The sequence below is a fragment of the Vidua chalybeata genome, chromosome 8 (genome assembly GCF_026979565.1).
Source record: "Vidua chalybeata isolate OUT-0048 chromosome 8, bVidCha1 merged haplotype, whole genome shotgun sequence".
Taxonomy (NCBI): domain Eukaryota; kingdom Metazoa; phylum Chordata; class Aves; order Passeriformes; family Viduidae; genus Vidua; species Vidua chalybeata.
In genome coordinates this window covers 11936915-11958175 of record NC_071537.1, presented here as the reverse complement: position 1 = coordinate 11958175, position 21261 = coordinate 11936915, and the positions used below count along the sequence as shown (strand labels likewise).

General features: G+C 43.2%; 1 protein-coding gene across 2 annotated transcripts in view; it reads right to left on the bottom strand.

Annotated features, from left to right (window-relative positions):
* Positions 1–21261, bottom strand: part of COL17A1 (collagen type XVII alpha 1 chain) — a 39515-nt gene that overhangs the window by 5743 nt on the left and 12511 nt on the right. Inside the window, exons 10-48 of one of the 2 annotated variants that reach the window (XM_053949494.1) lie at positions 20526–20669; positions 19731–19802; positions 19240–19323; positions 18839–18904; positions 17420–17581; positions 16963–17052; positions 16779–16823; positions 16040–16189; positions 15381–15596; positions 15035–15073; positions 14085–14111; positions 13583–13609; positions 13025–13087; positions 12757–12861; positions 12202–12264; positions 11787–11822; positions 11584–11637; positions 11157–11192; positions 10922–10957; positions 10484–10546; positions 10098–10133; positions 9659–9730; positions 9280–9306; positions 8576–8611; positions 7998–8033; positions 7688–7768; positions 6978–7013; positions 6201–6281; positions 4863–4916; positions 4701–4742; positions 3939–4001; positions 3725–3784; positions 3195–3221; positions 3077–3118; positions 2860–2916; positions 2461–2508; positions 1705–1818; positions 1293–1430; positions 621–704 (exon numbers count right to left, since the gene is read on the bottom strand). In XM_053949494.1, the coding sequence (XP_053805469.1) occupies positions 621–704; positions 1293–1430; positions 1705–1818; positions 2461–2508; positions 2860–2916; positions 3077–3118; positions 3195–3221; positions 3725–3784; positions 3939–4001; positions 4701–4742; positions 4863–4916; positions 6201–6281; positions 6978–7013; positions 7688–7768; positions 7998–8033; positions 8576–8611; positions 9280–9306; positions 9659–9730; positions 10098–10133; positions 10484–10546; positions 10922–10957; positions 11157–11192; positions 11584–11637; positions 11787–11822; positions 12202–12264; positions 12757–12861; positions 13025–13087; positions 13583–13609; positions 14085–14111; positions 15035–15073; positions 15381–15596; positions 16040–16189; positions 16779–16823; positions 16963–17052; positions 17420–17581; positions 18839–18904; positions 19240–19323; positions 19731–19802; positions 20526–20669 (2712 nt within the window). The remainder of the gene's footprint in view (positions 1–620; positions 705–1292; positions 1431–1704; positions 1819–2460; positions 2509–2859; positions 2917–3076; positions 3119–3194; positions 3222–3724; positions 3785–3938; positions 4002–4700; positions 4743–4862; positions 4917–6200; positions 6282–6977; positions 7014–7687; positions 7769–7997; positions 8034–8575; positions 8612–9279; positions 9307–9658; positions 9731–10097; positions 10134–10483; positions 10547–10921; positions 10958–11156; positions 11193–11583; positions 11638–11786; positions 11823–12201; positions 12265–12756; positions 12862–13024; positions 13088–13582; positions 13610–14084; positions 14112–15034; positions 15074–15380; positions 15597–16039; positions 16190–16778; positions 16824–16962; positions 17053–17419; positions 17582–18838; positions 18905–19239; positions 19324–19730; positions 19803–20525; positions 20670–21261) is intronic. The other variant, XM_053949495.1, reaches the window with a different exon arrangement.

Sequence of the window (21261 nt, the reverse complement as noted above, 5' to 3'; positions counted from 1 at the left end):
AGCCTGTGAGCTGAGCCCCCATCCACCAGAGAAATCATCAAAACCTATGGATGCAAAGCTCCTTTTCTCCCTCTTTTCCAAGTGAATTGTCCTGTATATGGTGCCAGAAACATTTGTGACAAGGCTGGGAACCTCCTATATAAGGGTATGAGGAGGATGAGAATTTGGATTGCTTAAGGGACCTCCCTGTTTGTTTGTTTTTTTTTTTCCTGTTTTTTCAGGACACTTTGGAAAACTTTTTGGGTAAAGGGAATGAAAAGCAGCTCAGCTGGGAAAGACCATGCTGAGCTTTGTGTCACTTTGAAGCCATTTGGAGCACAGTGCTGGCCAGCATCATCAATACCTTCAGGGACAGCCAAATGACATCCTAGAGATTTACCTGTCAGCCCACAGTAACAGTATACATAGGAAAGAATACAAGGTTGGAGATCCCCTTCACCTTAAGAACAACAACACATCAAGGCTACGGGGGGAACACTGGGAGTGGGGGAGCTGGAAAGTAGAACACTCTGAAGCAGCTGCAGGTAACTCCAGTTGCAGACTGGAGACTGGAAGGGAAAGGGAGATCTCCAGTGCATGCCTTTACCCTCAATCCCATGTTTCCCTTGAGGGTCACTTACTTTGCAGCAGGTCCAGAAGTTCTTGGTACAAAATGGATGTAGTGGATACTGAGCTAGAAAATGACTCATAGCGACCTGAAGAGCCTGTGGGAATGAAAAGGTTTTACGTGAGCTGGTATGAGACAGAACGGGGAGGGGGGGGGTCAGGAAGGAACAAAGGAATGATGAATTAATTAACTGGTAGAATGGGCTTCTCATGCCACCAGCTATGAAACAGCTGCTCTCTCATACATCCTGGTCATCATACACAGCTGTGTGCTCTGTGCATTTCTTGTTGAGATTCCAGGCTACTTCCAAAAGCTCTGAGACTTCATCTACTTTAGGAGGGCCCCAAGTACACAAGCCAACCCCCAAATACTTGAGACCACATATACTAAATAAAGCCATATCTGTTTGGGGTCTTTGGGGTGTCAAAGAGTCTAACAATAAGTATTTAATACAAGACTTTTTAAACAGCAGCAACTGCTAATTAATCTAACCATTAAAAAAGGACAAGATTCAGAGGACACCTCAGCTATGTAGAGTCCTGGGCCTAGACTGCTGAAGATAAATTACCTGGTTGGGGTGCTGCTATTTAAAGACTTGTTTTTCCTCTGGTTCTCACCTCCTAGGTGCTGCACAAGCTCAGCTGAGGGCATGACTCAGTACAGAGTTTACCAATATGGTGCTTACTTGTCATATAGCTCATGACACGGGTAGCCAGCTCTGCATAATCCAAGGTCATCCCATCTGCTGTGGTGATAAGTCCAGGTGGGCCTGGAGGGCCTGGTGGGCCTTGGGCGCCAGTGAAATAATGTCTGATGTTGTCACCTACGTAGAAAGCCCAAGATATGCCCACATCACTAAGAGGGAAGACTGACCATACGCACAATTATCAGACCCTCTTGCTCTGACAAAGAATGGGACAACAGAAGGACAGTTCTACAGAGGTCACAGTGGACAACAGCACCTCACAGTATTCAGCAGAAATAAGCCCAGAGTAGCAGGGCTGTTATTTCTAATAGAAGAGGGACAAGGCCCTAGGGAGCAAAAGAGAGATAGGCATGAAACTGCTGACCTACAGCAAAAATCTCATTATACTCACTCTTCAGGTAGTCAGTCACATACTGCTGAATCTCCTGAGATGAACCTCCACTTGGGCCAGGAGGACCAGGTGGCCCAGGAGGTCCTGGGGGTCCCTGAATTTGTCTGGATCCACCTACCGAAAGCATTGTAAGGAGAAGGAGTGTTTTCGGCACAGTTGCATTAGACCAAGTGATAGTGAAGTGTATTTGCATTAAGCCCTTCCCACAGGCCTGGAAAGACCTTTGGAAACTGAATATGGGGGGGTTCCCCCTGCATCTTTAAACACAGTCTGAGCATGGGCTATTTGGCAGTATAATGTCTTCAATTAATTCAGCATCTTATAATTCAGCCTGTGCAGAGCTGAGTCCAGAGACATTCCTGGCTTGGTACAGGCAGACCTGGTGGGTTTGTGCACTAGAGTGCAGTGCTGTGCTGAATATAGATGGAGATCATAGAGCTCAGGCTCATTAGTCTAACATCATTGCCCTGCTGCTCCCAATCCCAGTCAGCCTGGGCATCATCAGTTCAAGAACCTATCCACACAGAGGCAAAATTCTGACTTAATGGATTCCTAGTAAGTTGGAAAAAAAAACCCTGTCAATTCTTAAATTTTCTGATTTAAGGCAAGCTGTGCAAAAAGAGGTTTTGAACACAAATCTCATCAGCATTAGGTTGGCACCCACACTGATAAAAGTCAAAGGAGCTTTTTAAAAGCCTCCACCAGGATATCAGCATTCCTTCTTAATATCAGAGCAATGATGGTCTCATCTCTTACCTCGAGATGCTCCTGGGATGCCAGGTGCGCCTGGGACACCTGCATCACCTGGAAAAGAATGAGGGAGACAGACACTTGTAATGGGTATGACTGCATGTCACATACTTGGTCATGTGAAACAGTTGAGCTACATGTCGGAGAAGCAACTACCCAGCCCTTGCAATGAGTGTCTTGAAATGCCAGCTTGTTGGGAAAGAGAAGAGACCATGGCAGCTTTCCTGAGCCTTCTGTGACCTCGTCAAGTGCCAATTCTATTGCTGTGGTCCTACTTTGCCTGAAAAGGCAGGGGTGAGCACAGCTCTAGTTCCCAAAGGACTGGGTTGTTCCATCCTTTTATCTCAACCGTGCTTGGATGTGTGAGGCCACCCCCAATAAAAGAAAGAAGTTTTTTAACTTCACCTTTTGGTCCAGGTGGGCCAGGTGGGCCTGGGGGTCCCTGTATGGTGACTCTTTCACCTGCCAGTTGTAGAAAGAGAGTCAGAGATTCACAGGAATAAAGTATGTAGACAAAATTCCGGCTCCAGTAAAATAAGGTTAGAATGAATAGAGCAGGATTTTGGCCTGATTTCGGCCCAGGGATGATGAATTCAAATGAGGAAAGGGGGCACAGACTAACCGTGGGAGGAGAATGCTGAAAGGCCAGGATCACCCGGTTCTCCTGCATGAGACACAGAAATGAAGGAGCACTCATACACCCAGGCAAGGTACCCTGAAACCCACTCATATCTCCTTACCTGTGAATCCCCGTGGACCTCGTTCACCTGTGAACAGGAAAGCAGAGGAACAGTGTTAGGATTTGTTTTATTCTCATCAGCAACATCCCAGCCCACACTGCTGCATATCGTCTTGGCCTTCAATTTGTAGGGGAGAAATGGGTAAAGGGAGCAGGTCCACGTTTTCCTGACAGCTGAGTTGAGCTACACTTCACAGGACTACCTCCTTGTACTGACTTAGTCCACAGTGCATTTTGCAAAAAGGCTGTCCCCTTCAATGACAAATCTGAAGTTCTGAATGTTCTTGAGTATAATGGGCTTGCAAAGTTGGGATCTGAATACAGCGGCTGCCTTGACACCAGTACTGGAGGCTAATAAATTTATTTGACAAAGACTGACTTGTTTTACAGCAGTCCTACTTAGTGACAGCTGTGCTTGCTTTCTTACAGACAGAGAAAGGCAGGATTTTCTGCTCCTAAGCCCTTCCTCCTTTTCAGTCTAAGGTGCTGAGATCCCTCTAGCACTTTGGTGAGGCAGTACAATATACCCACCTTGGTCTCCCTTTGGGCCTGGTGGTCCTGGTGGACCTGGTGGGCCTGTGAAGAATGCTTCTGCAATTCAAACAAAGAGATTTCTTCATGGCATCCAACAGAACATGAAACAAGGTTTCTCTGGCTCTACTTGATCCTAGCCATATATGTGGTCTCTGGAACTGCAACAGGACATTCCCAGGACCAGGTGATAGAATGAGTGGCAAGAACCTACCTGAGGTGGACATGGATGATCCTGGTCTCCCTGGTGGGCCTGGAGGTCCTGGCAATCCTTCTCCTAGGCAAAAGGGACACAGAAAGGCTTCAGGAAGGATCAGCCTCAGCAGTGTAAGTAAATGAACACAAGAGCTGCTACATGTCCAGCCATGGCCTTAGCTTGAGTATTTCTCAGTGTAGGCCCTTATCATTGTTTCCTTCACACATCTATCCCTCGTAGTTACTTTTTTACTATCATTTGCCACCACAGCAGAAGAGGACAGAGAAACTCCTTTCTTTGTGGTACTGGGTGCCTATCCCATCACACACCTAACCTGCTCCCTTTTCCTACTGAGCAGAGAGCAAGGAGTGGGGTTCTGTTCCTGTCACATGTCCTCCCACACCTTCCCTGTTCTGGCTGAGAAAGGGAAATCTGTGTTACAGGATGGGGCGTGGGGATATGTTCCTTATGATAAGAACCTCCCCATATGTCCGCAGCTGAAAGTTAAATCTGGACAAGTAAGAAGTAAATATGGAATTGAATGCAGTTACTTCCTTTGGCAAGTTGAAAATTTTGAGTGTCTTCCCAAAAAGCATGGCTTTTACTAATTAATACTCTGGCTAGAACCCTCTGCAGAAGCAAATGTTCTTTGTTGGGCAGCATCTTGCTGCACTGAAATTGTGTTGGTAGAAACACACTATGTGACATTCTGCTTCCAACCCTAGGCCTTGGAAAAAACCTCCCACTTTCCAGTTGGGTTTCAGAGGAACAAGCTCTTACCTGGGGGACCACGAGGTCCAGGAGGTCCCTGCACAGATTCACCTGATGACAAAAGAAACAGGGGTATTAGGGAACATCTACTCAGCAAACTGCATGGCCCAGAAATGTGCCATGTTGTGTTAGCATTCCTTGCTTAGGCACTGAGCTCTGTATGTTACATACCTGGTGGTCCAGGGGGACCTGGGGGTCCTGCTCGCCCATGTAAATCTCCCAGCACTGTGCAAAAGAAAAACACAAACAAGGGAAAATTGTTGCTATGGAGTGATTGCTGCTATGGAAACTGTCAATATATTGCTGCTGCTTTTGATTGTAAGAAGCTCTTACAATCAAAGGGGGACTAAGATGGGACCTGGGTGACCTAAGCCCAAGATGAAGTAGAGGAAGGAGAGGAGAGATGTGCTTGGTTAGGACATGAAGAAAAATACAGCTCTGAGCAGGATACTGGAAACAGGTTGTTGAAAGAAAGAGCAAAGGACTTAAAAGCTAAAGAAGGAAGGAAAGAACTTCAAGGAGAGGAAAGATTCTTTAAAAGAGGCAAGTTTTGGGAAGAGAACATAACACTGACGTTATTTAACAAGCAGCTGCACTGTGTTGTCTTGATTGTACTGTGTGATGTACCCTCACCTCCAAGCTGAGGCACAAACTCAAAGTTCAGTGATGCTGTGATCCAAGGTGCCTGAATGCGGAACTGGACAGTACTGAAGCATGGTCTGAATCTACATGGCCCCATTCAGATGGTCATCAGGCAAGGATCATTTATAATTTTATGCCCTCTTCTACCTTGCTGCAAATTTGCAGAGGTCCCAGATGCTAAGAATAGCAACTCTAAGTGCATCACACATCTACACATCTAGTGCTGCACTGAGCAAGCACTCTTCTTGGGATGTTGCTAAACCATTCTGTTCTGCTCCACTTATTTTCATTTTAAATTTTTTAAATTTTTACAAAATGTTACATTTTTAATCTTAAAATTTATTTTAAGATTTATTATTTATTTATTCTAATAAATTTTTATTATTATTTATTTTATTTATTTTATTTATTTTATTTATTGACTCTCCTGTGAATTAATCCTTTAATTTGAAGAGAGATTATTTCTGTTGCTTAGATTAACATGCCTTTTCAAACTGGTTCTCATCTTACAGATGGCTCCATGCTCATATTGCACAGGGAACTGCCCTGCGTGAACTCAGTGGCTGGAAGCTCTTAGCTCGTGAGTATCTCCCCTGTTAGTGGCTACTTACCAGGCACCATTCCTCAGCTTCCCTCTCTATGCTGTGGGCCTGATGCCATCTGCTTCCTTTTGAAAGGACTTTGGGATGCACAGATGAGGAGGAAAGAAGAGGTAGCTGGCATTGCAGACACACCACTACACACACACACACTTGCCCCATGTCACATTGAGAAGAAAGAGTTAGAGGCATCTCCTGGTAGCTGTGAGCTGGCCTTGAAGCTCTGACACATCTCCAGGCAAAGGAGTGGAAAGGCAGGGCCACTTACTTTGAGATGCTAATGATGAGACTTCTGTTCTGATGGTTTCTATCACAGCTTCACCGGGGGATCCTTTCTCACCCCGTGGACCTTTTACCAGGAAAAAAAAAAGCAACGGAGAAAGGGAGTTATGTAACTGAGAGAGGGTGACATTTTGTACCTACTCTGACAAGAGGTTCAGACTTTTCTTATGAGAACTGGGAGCATGAACTCAGTCCCCAGATCTGAGGGACACTGCATTCAAGTGTGAAAATTATGCCCAGTTTGCTCTAACAGGATCACAGAAAACCAGCTAAGAAAGGTTCTTAGGGGTCAGCTCTGTTCAGGCCCTTTCTAAGAGATGTCTGCCCAACTGGCAGTGCTTTCACAGTGACATTAATCCCAATTTGGCTCTAGTTTGTTCTCCTGCCTTTCAAAATGGCAGGAGGTATCCAGCTGGGCTATATCCCCTATCACAGAAAGGCAACAGCACTTGAGGAGTGCCTTAGAAATACCAGTCTTCAGGAAAAATAGCGTAAGAAAAAAAAGACATTTGCAGCATCCACATTACACTGCCTCTTATCACCCTCTTACCACCCTCCTTCTTCCCCTAGGAAAACAAAAAATTATCAACATTCTTTACTAGATTAATTAATCCAAATAATGCAACAAAATGAACTGAAAGGAAGAAATCTGCAAACAAAAAGGAGAGGGAATGTGCCAAGGGCTTAGAGAATTAGAAACAAAGAAAAACTAATGAATTCCTTTCTCTTAAGAAGCATAATCAAAGCTGAAGGAAAATGGTACCTTGCTGTCCAGGGAGACCAGCTGGTCCAACAGGACCTAGTTTCAAAGGAAAAAACCCAAATTTCATTAGATTTTACTGGCTGTATTTTGCAATAGCAGAAAATAATCAATAGAACTTTTATGAGAACTAAGACTATCAAAAATGTATTTTTCTACACAACTAAATGGAATTGCTATGGGGTATGAATTAATCAATGCCCCATATATTACTTGAATTTCCATCTCCTGGCAATTAAAATGCTTGGTGCCTCTTGGAGTGGGGAAATAACCAGAATGCCACTGACCACAACAGAAAAGGAATGCAAAAGGCCTAACCCTCGTCTCACATTCCATACTGCAAACTGAGACTGTCTCTGCCAAACCAGCTCCAGGACTAGCTCCAGGCACAGAAGTGCCATGAGAATCAGGGCTCAGGAACTCTGCTGCCTGACACAGAATGCTGGAGGGCAGTGTCTGACTGGGACAGAGGAGTCTGAGGCCTGAGCTCATGCACAGCCAGTGTGTGTGTGTGTGTGAAAGATTTACAGATGCTTGAGTGGGAGTTCTGCTGCCTTGAGCTCAAAGCTGAGACTGAAAACCAAGCACTTCCTAATTTCAGCAACAGTGCTGGGAAAGGGATTATACACAAGACTGCTTTCCTGAGCAGTGAAAGAGCTTGATTCTAGTCCCTGGATTTGACCTATCACTATTTTGTACTCATCAGTACTCACCTGGAACACCTGGGGGACCAGTGGGGCCAGGTGGGCCTGGGGGACCTGGCGAGCCTGGCAGAGTAATAGTTGATGAACCCTCTGAAAAACAAACACATAGATTTGCACACAGACACTTATATTCACACATCCAGTGAATGTGCACAAATCTATGCTTAAGGAATACCACATCTATGGCATATATATTCTCCCAGCACAGGGAGCCCCAGTACAGGTCTGACACACAGTCAAGATGAATTGAGGAGGCACAAAAAAACCCCAGAAAAATCCTTCCTAAATCAGAAGTGTGACCCCTCACAGCACTACATACCCGCACTTATGACTTTTCCTGGAGCTCCAGGTTCTCCTAGGGAAACAAAGGTACAAAAGTTGAGCTTCTTTTTAGGGGGGTGGGTAAGAGCTATAATAAGCTCAATAACATTGTATTATTGAGCATGTAGTTTCTGTTCTTTCTGCCCTTGATCTCTTGTCTGAGAAGTCACAGCACTAGAAGGTCAGGGGAGAAGCAAGAGAGCTGTGCTAATCCAGAGATGACCTCTGATCAGCTTTCCAAGCACTACATCTGCCAGCATAGGCAATAGCTTGATTTATCCGAGGCAGGCACACAGCTTCCACTGGTGGAAGTCACCAGGCATCTTATGCTCAGGGCAGAACCGGGCTTCAAAGCTTGCTCAGAGGAGAGGTGTCATGCCAACTTCCTCAGCAGATGCCCTCATTGCCCTCCACGTATGCTCAGGGAAGCTCTGCCTACCGTGCTTCTCAAACCTTCCCTTCCCAAAGCCACTAGATGCCACTGTTGATCCAGGGACTGGTCAGTAGAGCAGCTAATCCCAGCTAAAATGAAATCCTTAGAGAGAAAATGAGCCTTAGAGAAGAAACAAAACTCACCTTTAGCCCCTGGTCGGCCTGGGTTGCCTGGAAGTCCTGATATGAGGTAGAGAAACAATTTAAAATAGTTAATGCAAATATTGTTTTCTGTATGTTTTTCAGGTACCCCAGCTGTTTCACTTGGGGGTTTGTAGAAGGAGCTCCCTACTCAAGACTCCAGATTTCAGCCTTTATAAGCAAGTCCCTGAGGACTTTATAAGCAAGTGGAGGAACAGACTGAGCTGGTTGTGTCCCTGGGCTTCCCTGGTCCCACTGCTCCCTGGATGATGACACTGCTTTGCAGATTTACCTGTAGCTTCTTCTAGGTACTGCCACCTGTCCTGAGGCTCCTGGATGAATTCCCTCATGAACTGTCCCCCCATAACCACCTCTGCCTAGAGATGTCACATCCTCTGTTTACATTGCTATTGCTACATCCTCTCCCTTCTGTTTCTGCTGCTGATTAGAAGGACTTTTCAGTGATGCACAGGGAACTGATATGTTATGTTTTGGGGAAAGGCAAAATTTCAACACTCAAAAGCCTTGGACTGCTCAAAAACCCCACATCTTGCACAAAACCTGTCTCAAAAGCCAAAGGAGATGTGGAAACCTTGGGATATCCTGAACTTTGGAAACCCTGAACACCACAGAGGGAAAAAATACAAGGGTTTTTTGAACCCATATCAAAGTGTGTCATTGATACATTGGAATATGGAAAAGCCTACCTGGTGGTCCTTGGGGTCCTGTAAGACCTGTCAGAAAAATGCAATAACTCTTAATATGTCTAAAAAAATTTTATGTGGGAAAAGGATAGACAGGGAGAAAAAGATTACATTTTTGTGAAATTATAACACATAATTCTCAAGTGGTGGAAACTGGCTTAGCAACTGGTATGTAAATCAGCTCATAGCAGCTGATGTTTGTACTGTGGGCAATTTTGGGATCATAAAGGGTCTAGATTCTCTATGTATTTTCCTTTCATTACCACCTTAAGAATACAGAGATCCTCTGCCAGATTTAAATTCAAATTAAGTCTGGAAATTGACAAATACATCTGTGTTCCTGACTGAGCAAAAAGCATTTTTGTTCTCTGTATGCTTTTACCTGGCTCTCCAGCATCTCCAGTGGGTCCTGGAGGGCCTCTGGCACCTGGCATTCCCATTAGACCTGGTTCACCTAGGGACATAATCACCATTAATGAGACAGAAGTCACTGACATACAATCTACCAATCCATTCAAGCTCGGCTGTCCTGCAGCACTTTCTACCTATTGTATTCTCACAGCCAAGTGGCCATCTCCAGCATCAGTGTCTGGGAGGGGAACATCAGTGACAGAAGAGTTCTGTAGTGAGGTAATTCTGTCACAATTTACAGCCTGCTCCATTTTATGTCTCAGTTCCATATTTACAGGTTAACTCTACAGTTCTGAGACAGAAGATCCCAGAACATGAATCTGCTGCCATCTTTCTCCCACCCCTTTTACAAATCAACCTCCTGCCATATCAGAAAGTACCTGTACTTCTACCTCAAAGGAAGCCCTTACCTTTTTCACCTGGCTGTCCATCACGACCAGCTTGTCCTGTCCAAAGAAAGACATTGTCAGGGACTTCTCAACAGTACCACAATGATCCTCTATTCCTCCAAAGTGGAGCACAGCCCTAAGCCTAAGAGTGGCTTTCCATCACATTGCATCTGAAAGAAACCTTGGCTGCAGTTAATGAAGGTCCAGGAAGCATTCATTCAAAACTTAACTGTAGGACATTTTTTTCTGAGTGTACAGACTAATCACAGGTGTCTAAAGGAAAGACCTAGGATCACAACAAGCATGATTCCACTCCCGTGTTGTTTCCTTGTCTGTGCTCACAGAAACACAATCTGGGTGGCAATGACATATGCCTCACATAAATACAGCTGCTTTCTGGTACCCACCTACAGGTCCTTTAGCCCCTGGCTCTCCTGGAGGTCCAGGTATTCCTCTTGAGCCTTGTTCACCTGTAGCAAAATAGTATGAAAATGAATCAAACAACTCTTGGACAATTCTGTCAGCAATATTTGCTGCTTTGCAACCAAAAACCAGCATTGACAGGATGTTCAGGCCTCATGATTCACAACTGTCTCCGGGCATTAGAAATGCTCAAGTGATGTGAATACAGGGCATGTGAGAGAAGATTTTCCTAAAGCTAAATACACAGATTGTTACCAAGATTACTGGAATCAAGAATGTGATCTATTTGTTTATAATTTTGGTGCAAAAATAAAACTCCTATAATGAGTAACATCATTATAGTGCTTCAGAAAGCTAACTGGGATTGGCTGGGCTATACTTTTATTAGGTTGGCTGTTACTCCAGTATTTCAATCCACTGACCTGTCATTCCACGAGAACCCTTCTCACCCTGATCACCTGTGGTACAAAAAAGGAACACATTCTGTGAGGTTGCTTCATTGTAACATGTTTCCATCAGAGAAAATAAAGTCTGCTTTCTGACAAGAGCACAGAAGAAAAAGTCAAAGATGGATAAGGGTAAAACCCATGGACAGTAACCATACCTAAAGGAATTTAAAGAAAATAACCACAAAAAATACCTAATTGGTCAACATACCTTTGGGTCCAGGGGGTCCACTGGCTCCTTTTTCACCTGAAAGATATATGGATGATTGAACAACAGTAATAACAAATCATAAGGAAAAGGCATTTAATACATCACAAAAAATCTTAAGAGAAATACAGATTCTGTGTTACCAGACAAACTCAAACTGGAAAATCTTTTTCTTTAACACAGCTCCATCCATCCAACTGTTGTTTCCCTCTTACACTGCTCTACTACCTCTATGTCTCCTGCATTTCTCAATATTTGCTAGCAATCACTGACTAAGTTTTGGGTTGCCTCCCTTTTCTTCAGGCTTATGCTTTTCTTTGCCCTTAGAATCAAAATGTGACATGGTCAGACCATGTCTGCTGTTCAGAGCAGTGCTAGAAAAGCACCTCAGCTAGTGCTGCTTTAATTGCCAGGGGGAAGAGAAAGTTACCTTTAGCACCTGGGAGTCCTGCTTCACCTCTAAATCCTTGTAGGCCAGGAGGACCTGCAGAAAAATGAGATGGAGGGGTTTTCATTCATCCCACTCCCCACAATGCATCACTGAAGCAGAAAAACTATGAGAAGCTGTCACTGGTTTTGTTCTCCTCAGTCTCTAGATGCCACAGCAAAGGAAAAAAAGAATGCAGCACTCACCTGGGGGACCCTGTGGGCCTGGAGAACCCATCAGGCCTGTAAAGAACATGGATTTTATTTTAGTAACACCACAATTATAAAATGATCAAATTTCTTTCCGTTTACCCAACAGCATCCACAACCCAATAGGTGTTTAGTGGATTGGAATTTCCCCAGCCATTAGAAGGATTTGCATTACTGGCATCCTCAAAACCAGGACAACAAATTTAGAGAACTTAGTCCTTGTGACATTGAGGAAATGATTTTCACTTAAGTGAAGAGACCCAAGCCATCCATCTCGATTGGGATATGTGCTTCAGACCATTAGTTCACTTTTCTGGTTACTGCAGAGCAACACAAGTGAAACAGGACAGCTGGGGTGCCCATTTACTCCTAACCTCTCTGTTAGGTGCTCTCTCTCCATCTTCACATTTACCTTTTAGGCCAGTAGAACCTGGGGGTCCAGGTGGCCCTGGAGGACCTGGCTCACCAATAGCACCTGCAAAATAAGAGCATGAATAGACATGGTAGAATACAGCCATGATCCCATTTTTCCATTATTCTATCTACTGTTATCTTTCTCTGGTAAGTGTCATGAATAATCTGCTCATCAGTTCAAAACAGCCAAATAGATATGCATTGTCCAAGAAGAAATATGAGCTCACTGGGCTTTGGCAAGATGAATTCCCCAGCTTTGATGATCTGGATAACAGGGAAGAAGATAACGTTGATAGTGAAATTATTTTGGTTCTGTCAGACTCAAACTTGACTGTAAGATCTGGGAAACCAAAGTAATCCTTGTTTACCCATTATAAGTCTGCTAAAAAAATCCTTTAAGCCATATTAATCTGTGCTGGGAAATGTATAGATATGAATTCTGGATTTGAATAGTGAAATCAAATTTTATCACTGAGGTGTTCTATTAATCAGGACCAAACTCTTGCTTTTATCCATCTCTGTTTTATCCAACAACAAGACACTTGGTTCCTACCTCTGTCTCCTTTTTCTCCAAATCCAGGTGGTCCTGGCTCCCCTCGAGGCCCTGGCATCCCTTCTCTACCTCTTTGTCCCATGGGACCTTCCATGCCAGGCTCACCTACAGGATGAAAGCAGATGTCTGTGGGAGGGAGGCCTTGGGCAAAAGGATCCGTGGCCAGCTCCAGTGGGGAAGGCAATGATCACACCAGCCAGGTGTCTATATTCCCATGCCATGTGTCAGCCAGTTGTGAATGACTCACAGCACTGACAGAGATGCTCACCCATGCTTCCCTTCTGGCCTTTTGGTCCTTCTGGTCCTGCATGCCCAATTGGACCAGGAATGCCTGGAAAGAAAACACAGTAAGCATTCAGTAAAGTTCTTGACTATGTACCATAAAAGAATAACATGCAACTTGGGGGAACCTCAAGCCTGGAGAGATTAATTCTATGGGGTAAAGAATATATTACTCATAAGGTGGGTACTTGATCTCTTTAGAAGAACATAATACATATAAAAACACAAGAAAGCTGAATCAAGTATTTATGCATCTGCAGGACTCTTTCAGTGCTAGTCTAGAATCTTCACAAACCCAAATTCAGCATGTTCAACTAAGGGGAAGTCTGACCAAGGCTTTGCTTGTAACCAAGTCTCTGAGCTGTGTCTGTAGCTCAGCACCAAGATATTAATCAAGTGATTTAATCTATGCTAAATATTGACTCTTCAGAGAACCACCTTGAGCTAAGTTCAAGGAATTTTTCAAGAAAGTGCAAAATTTGTTCTTGCCCACAGTAATGTAAGTAAATGTCCTCCCTCAAAGAGGAATTGAACTATAGCCCACCTGGGGCACCAGGAAGTCCTCGATCACCTGTAGACAGAAACAAAAAGACCATCAGTGGGGGAATAAGTCTTCTCTTTTTGTCACTTTGGCTAACCCTCACCCTCATAAAAATGAGTTTATGTTCCTGGAATATTTACAAGTTCCAGTGTCTCCAGCAATTGTCTCCCTTCTATTTATGCAAATAATTGAATCATTCACACCATGCAGAACTCTCTGGGCACTGAAGCACTCTGTGATTAAACCATGTAGAGCCTGACTTCAGGAATTACTTTCATTCAGGCAAAAGGAGCTTCTACATTCAAAGTGAGATGTATTATCTCTTCTACTATGAACTCTAAAATTTTCTTTGACCAGAAAATGAGAGAAAAAACCCCAACCTTCACAACAATATCTGAACTAACAGATAACTAGCATCAGCTTCTCCAAATTCTGGAGTAACAAAAAACCAGGCCCTACGACAGGCTACCAATCTTCCTGAGAAAGCAGGTAACTCCAGACTCACCTTTGGGACCTTGTATTCCCATGTCACCTGAGAAAAGTGGAAAAAAAAAGTTGAATCAAGAGCCATCCTATGATTACTCATTCATTTTGTCTTATAGTTGCTTTCCCACTTTTAATTAAAAACAAAGGAATTATGGCCAAACAGGACACTTCACACCGGAATAGTACAGGACCAGACACAATCTGGCCTTTCACACTGGCGCAATACAAGACTGAGCCTCCTGTATTGTTCTGTGTGGGATCAGGGTCTCTACAGTTTACATGGCAAACTGGCAAGAGCAGGACAATGATTGTCCCCCTGCACTCAGCTCTGGTGAGGCTGCACCCCACTGCTGTATCCAGTTCTGGCCCCTCACTACAAGGTCTTGAGGTACTGAAGTGAGTCCAGAGAAGAGAAACAGAGCTGGTGAAGGTCTGGAACACAAATCCTGTGAGGAGTGGCTGAGGGAGCAGGGTGTGTTTAGCCTGGAACAGAGAAGACTTGGGGGGGACCTTATTGCTCTCTACAACTGCCTAAAAGGAGGACAGTGAGCTGGGCGTCAGCCACTTCTCCCAAGTAACAAGTGATAGGACAAGAAGAAATGGCCTCAAGCTGCACCAGGGAGGTTTAAATTGGATATCAAGAAAAATTTCTTCACCAAAAGGGTTATGGGGAATTGGAACAGGCTGCCCAGGGGAAGAGTTGTCCCTGGAGGTATTGAAAAGACATGTAGATGTGACCCTTAGGGAGCTGGTTCAGTGATGGACATGGACAGTGTTACATTTATGGTTGGACTCCATAATCTTCAAGGTCTTTTTCAACCTAAACAATTCTGATTCTTTTTGTTCAAGTATAAATCATCTTCATCTTTCTCATTGCTAATTGCCCCTTGAAGCAACAACCACCACAAAATTGTGTATTGCCAGAGCCAAGGAACTGGACAGGGGAAGAGAAGGACTATATGGCTGTACCTTTCTCACCACGTTCTCCTCTCTCCCCTCGGAAGTAGCCTGTAACAGGAAATGAAGGGGCCGTTAGAATTCATTATACAGCAGAGTAGCTACTTATTTCAAGAACAAGGATCCATCTATTTGGATTTGAGGCTACAAGCAGCACAGTATGGTTTTGTAAGTTTCCTCAGTAAATTTGTTTTCACAAATACATGAAATTTCTAAAGATGGGAGAATGTTGGCTCCTCTGTTGTTCATCTCTTTCCATCATGCGCTAAACAGAAGTAAATCACCTTTCCCTTGCCAACAAAAGTAGCATGAGAAATAAGCTATGGGTATAAGGTATTCATTTTTTGACTCTGCTCACCTCGTTCTATTTCCTTATTCAGTCTGCTCTTCACCATCAACCAGACTGACTCTTCATTTTCATATGGGAAGGTTGAGGAAGGTAAGTTACCGTGAAGAAAGTCTACTCTTGAAACAGCCTTTTCTAGTTTTGAATTCCCTTGGTTAATTGCCAGGAGGCCATCATTGATTTTTTCCAGGTCTTCCACACGAGATTTCAGCTTTCTCACTTCTTCAGCTGGAAGGTTAAAGAAAAATGCTAGGGAACATGCACCCAGATATGCATGCCTGAAATATCTCATGCTATCACAGGAACATGGCAACACTGTGTCATGTGGCTATGGCCACTGAGTTTTGCAGAATTCCTTGTATCTTTTTTCCTCCCAGAAGGGATATCTGGAATTTAAATGACAGCTTTGGAATCTGTCAGTCTCGGAGCAGTAGACCTCAGATCTCAGGAGCTTTCCTATCCTACTCACCCCAGGACTATGTAACTCCTCAACAAAGACTGTATTCCTTATCCATTCTTTCTGTTCATTTATATCTCAGTAGCAAGTCACCATTAAACTGAATGTTTTACTCAGTTCTCTGGCCTGGTATCTCTGGTGCTTGCGCTTGTTCCCAGCTTAAAACCTTTGTCATTCTATACTATTCAACATTTTCTCCTCAGTTATTTCTTACCCAGAGCAATGAGTCCAAAAAGCAATCCAAGGAGAAACAACCAGGTTAGAAGCAAACCCAGGAGCCATTTCCACCAGCTACAGCAGGAACCACAGGGACACCAGGATGGTGCTGATCCAATTGCACCTCCTGCATCACCACTTGGTATTTCTGGAAGAGGGAAGGAAGAATCTCCCAGTTAATGAAGAGTTCCTTGACTTCAGAGTTAAGAATCTCTTACAATAAGGGCATCAGGGCCTGATACATTATATAGAGGGCTATGGAAAAAATCTTTATGCCACTCTGTGCACATGGTGAGTGTAATTCTAGTCCCTGTGGAAGTTGGGAACAGTATTTCCTAAGGGAATTCAAACAGGAGACAAAAACACTCAGTGCATTTTAAAATAACAGCTGGAAAACATGATCACATGGGAGTAAATTTTTTGTACAGATCTGAGCCATAAATGACAGCAAAAGCCAGCATGGTCTGTCTGAGCCTTCTCTTCCCCATAAATCTGTCCCAGTAGTAGGATGCAGCTGGACTGTCAGCTATCTGATTTTCTCTAGTCATGAAAAAATAACCCAACTGTCCACTTATCTACAATCAAATCACTGGTACCAACTTCTCTGGTAACCTCCTGAACATTCCCTCCCTCTGATTCATTGCTCAGAGACCATTCATGTCCCTCAAGAACAATTGTTTTTTTGTGTATTGTGCTTTGGTGCTTCTTCCAATGAAAGTCTGAGTGGCATCACTTACCTGCGTAAGTTTCTTTGTCCCTTTTTGGCATGGATTTCAGCCCTCCTGTTTTGACAACAGTAAAAGAGATTTTACCAGTCTTTCTGTGCATGATAAAATTTAGATTGTGGGCTTGAAAGGGAAAGGTAGTAATGGAGGCAGAAGAAGAAAGTTGTGTTGCATTTGCACAGGAACAAATTCTTACCATTTGCATCTGATTTTAGGCCAGTATCTGTAGCATAAGAGGAGGAAAATCCCTGCTTCTCTTTCTTCAAGGTGTCTTCTACAAAAGATCCTAAATAGGAACCAAATATAATTAGAAACATTACACCAGAAGTTAAACCAGGCCAATCTTCTTTCACTGGCAAAGGTGTATTTTTCTTGGGAAGACACAATAGCTCTGCCTGTCTAAACCAGATCTAGTTTATTTTTTCTCTCAAAGCTCCTGAGCTTTGTGAAATATCCCAAGGCACACTCTGGAGCTTCAAATGCAAAAGCCAGACCGAGGTTTCAGCTGGCATGGATAAAAGCTGCCTGCCTGTCAGAGGTTCTTGTATGATGTACAAGTTAGGTGTAGTGCCCTGAATGTTGAACTTCCCTTATGATCAGTCTCCATTTCTCTGCCCTCAGAATAACCACATGTCCTGAAAAAGGGATGTTACCTCCATTAAGCCCAGTGTTAGAAGCACTAAAGACTTTGCCAGTGTCCTTTGTCATGACCAAGAGCTCCATCTCCTTTGCAGGTGCCTTCTCCTTCTCCAGCAGCAGGAACTTGCAGTCTTTGCGCAGAATGTCGTCTCCCTGGGAGCTCAAAACAGTTCCTCCTGGAATATTCGTAAAAGATGGTAAAGAAGAGATGAGTGTGGGCCACTGAGTCCATAACTACAAGCCACATCACTTTTGTTCATAAAAACAGGTGGTCACATTGTGATTGGGGTTGCCACTACAATAAGACCCCGTAAGAGACATACTGGTCACTAAAGGTAACAGGAGAGCTGTGCATGTCATTAGGTTTCTTTGGAGGTGTGCATTTCACTAGTAAGGAAATGTGCATTTCACCCTGCTGCCAGAACTGGACAACATCTGGAATTATATCATATGTAGAAGTGATTTGCTCAATGAGCTCTTTGCTCCTCAAACACACTTCCTGTGGGGTCAGAGAAACTCAGCCTGAGAGAGATATTCAAGGGTCAGCAGAGCCAGCACAGCTCAAGTTGAGGAGCCCATCAAGCACTGCCAAGCTACTCTGTCAAGCACAAAGCACTTCATATCCTGGGAGCCAGACAGGGTTAGGAGACATTGAGCTGCCCTTTACTGAGGTTTGGCACAGGCCAAACAAGGTTCAAAATCATCACTGTGGTCACTCTCAAGCCACTAGGCATTATGAAGTATGTCTGGAATGATGTACAAACATGAATTTGTACACTGACACAATACTGAAAATCAAGATAAACAGAATGGCATTATTCCATTACTCTAGCAGAACATGGAGTAAATCTTTATTAGAAATGTTATAACTTCTGTGGTCTTTAGATCTATTTTTAAGCCTTGTCTTTGGGAGTCCTTGGATTACAAGGTTAACTTGGCTTTCTCTACATACAAAGAAAAAAGTGTAATTTATAACTCTCGGAGTTGTAGAAAAGAGCTGGAAAGGATGAATCCTGACTGTTCAAGGACAAAGGGCTTCTCTCATTAAAAAAAAAAGTATTCTGATCATGTATAAGTAAATTCCTTCATTTTTCACTGGTTGAAGCTGGTACAATTGAAAAATTATTTTTAAGAGCGACATTGCAAATGTTTTGGCTTCAAATGAAAGTACAATTTCACATGTGTGCTCTTCTATCCAGCTTCCTGCCTGCTGAGCAGAAATAGCTCAGAATTAAACAATCCAAATTATTGTAGAGAACTGAATCAGAGACCAGTTCATTTGCTCATTCTTAGATTCTGACTCTCTTTCTTTTCAGAAAGGTACTGGCTAGTGACAAGTTATGCACCTGAGTGTCACTCACTGAGTCTCTAACTCATTTTTATGATATGCTCGTACAAGGCTATGCCTACACACCTGTGAATGACACACTCACCTGCTGAGGCAGACACACCAGTACTTGCCATGGTGTTGCTCTGAGAAGTGTTCTTCATCCCATATGCTGCAAAGAAGAAATTCAACAATGACAGAGATGAAGGACAACAAGGGATCTACACGCAGCAAAACATTTCAAAAATCTTTTCTCATTTTTTCCTTGGACAACTCAAACAAACAAGGGTTTCTCCAGCAAGCAAATTTCTAGTGCATCAGCACTGGGAGCTGTTCCTGCACATGCACAGCAGAGGAAATGTTCCTCAATATCCCTTCATACCACACTGTGCCACACAAGAAGAAGGTGATGAGGAGGCCTCTGTCAAGAAGAACCTTCTAGTCACTACAGAAAAGGTGGCAGAAAGAAGCACACATTGGTGACTCTCACACTTTCTCTAAGCTTACTTTGTTGCTGACTTGCAGAGGCTGCTGTAGCATTCTGGGTTGCAGAAGAAGAGCTTGGAGACAGGTTGTTTTGAACTCCAAATACTGCAAAGAAAAGCATTGCAATGAGAGTTATATGAGTCCTGCAGTGCAGGTGGCATTCTGGCTAAAACCCAAACAAAACCAGTGACACAAAAAGAATGACCTCTCCAAACAAATTTCACCAGCTTTCTGGAGGCACCACAGGCCTTACAACAAAATGTTTTGTTGCATACTTCACCTTGCTGTATTGTTATTGTTGGCCCAGGACAATAATGATAACTATTTTAAAACATTATTTTGAGTTACATTGTGAGGTCTCACGGCTGCATGGACATTTCTGCAGGTGGGGCAAAGAGCTGCCGACTCTCAGATAAGGAATAGGAGAGAAACGGGTATATTGGCATTATTTCACTGTAGTTGTCTGCCAGAAATGCAGTACTGTCAAAGTGTGAAGGGAAGAAAAATCTGACCTGTAGAGGAAGAGCTGAGGCCTGCATTCAGAGTATGATTACTGGGAGCCAGGTTATTTGGAACACCAAAAACTGCAAAAAGAGGAAGTGAAATATTATTACTCCTCTCAAATCATAAATCTAACATCCAAAGGTCAGTGGCATAGTCCCAGAAATTAAGAGTCAACTTGGAAATGCAGCTAATGATAATGCACAATAATTGCACAGAGGAAAAATCTTGACAATTGTGACAACAAACCACCCTTTTACTGAACTGACAAAGGCAAAAAAAATCCTGCCTCAGACAAGATGAGATCATATGACAGTAAGAGAAAGTAAAGCTTTAAATAGTATTCCATCATAAAGCTTCTTGTGGTTTTTCTCTGCAACTGGGGAAGGCAAAATCTCTGGCATTTAGAAATGGGCCTCACCAGGTGTAAGAACACACAAAACTTATTTATAATATTTTTAGTATATGAGCCATTCTTACAATGGGCCGTGATAATCCAATATTAGTTTGAGTCTTAACTAGTTTTTATAGGGAATGTGAGCTAGACCTCATTCATAAAGATGTCATCAAAATTTAGTGACAGTCTGAGAGTCAGGACAATAAATCCTCACAAAGAAAGATTTTGAGATACATTTAGTGTAGAAGCAGAGAGCACCAAATTACAGAAAACCAGAGAAAAATCAAGCATATCCTTTGCCATTTTGATTATTTCATCATTTTAGTTTGTCCTGTGCAAAAAAAACCTGCTTTTGACCCAGTTTCAGAATAGTTCCATCCTTCAAACCTGGGCAATCCAGGCAGCATACCTGATCCTGTAGAGTGAGACATGGCATTGATCAAGGAAGAGCTGTTATGGTATCCACCAAGGGAAGACCCAGCAGGCAAAGTGGAGGACCACATGTACGAAGGGAGGGCAGTATTCAGTATGGTTGTGTCATATGTCCCTGACACTGCAAAAAGCAAGCAGACAGAAGTGGTTTTCAACAAGGCCAGGCTTGTGGCTTAGCATGCACCGCAGGTTTATAGGGCAAACAACTTACATTTCAATTACCTTTGTAGAGTCAACCCAATGACTCCAGGCTAGCATGGCATAACTGACCTCAAATGTCAGCTGGTTACAGCCCCCACAAATTTTAACCAATGGAATATAGATTGACCTGGTAACATGATCATTCACAAAACACCTTGAAGAGATTTCATTGCTCATAGTTGTTATGGTACCGGAATAAACCACCCCAGCCTGCCATTCCATTAATAAATCACCTTGGGCCATGGGATATATGGCTTTTGCTTCCCACATATGTCTCTGATTGGTTCACTAGTGTACTGGACTAAAATTCTATTTTAGACAGGATTGGAACTCTGAGTAAGATAGAAGATATTGTTTTTAGATACTGATGGAAGACAATGGAGTCAATGTCAATACCACTTTCTCAAGCCCTGTCATGAGGTATGTAAATAATTAAAAAAGGTTGTAGTATTTAAGTACCACTTCAGTTACAGAACTACAGAATGATTTGGGATTAAAGGGACCTTAAAGAT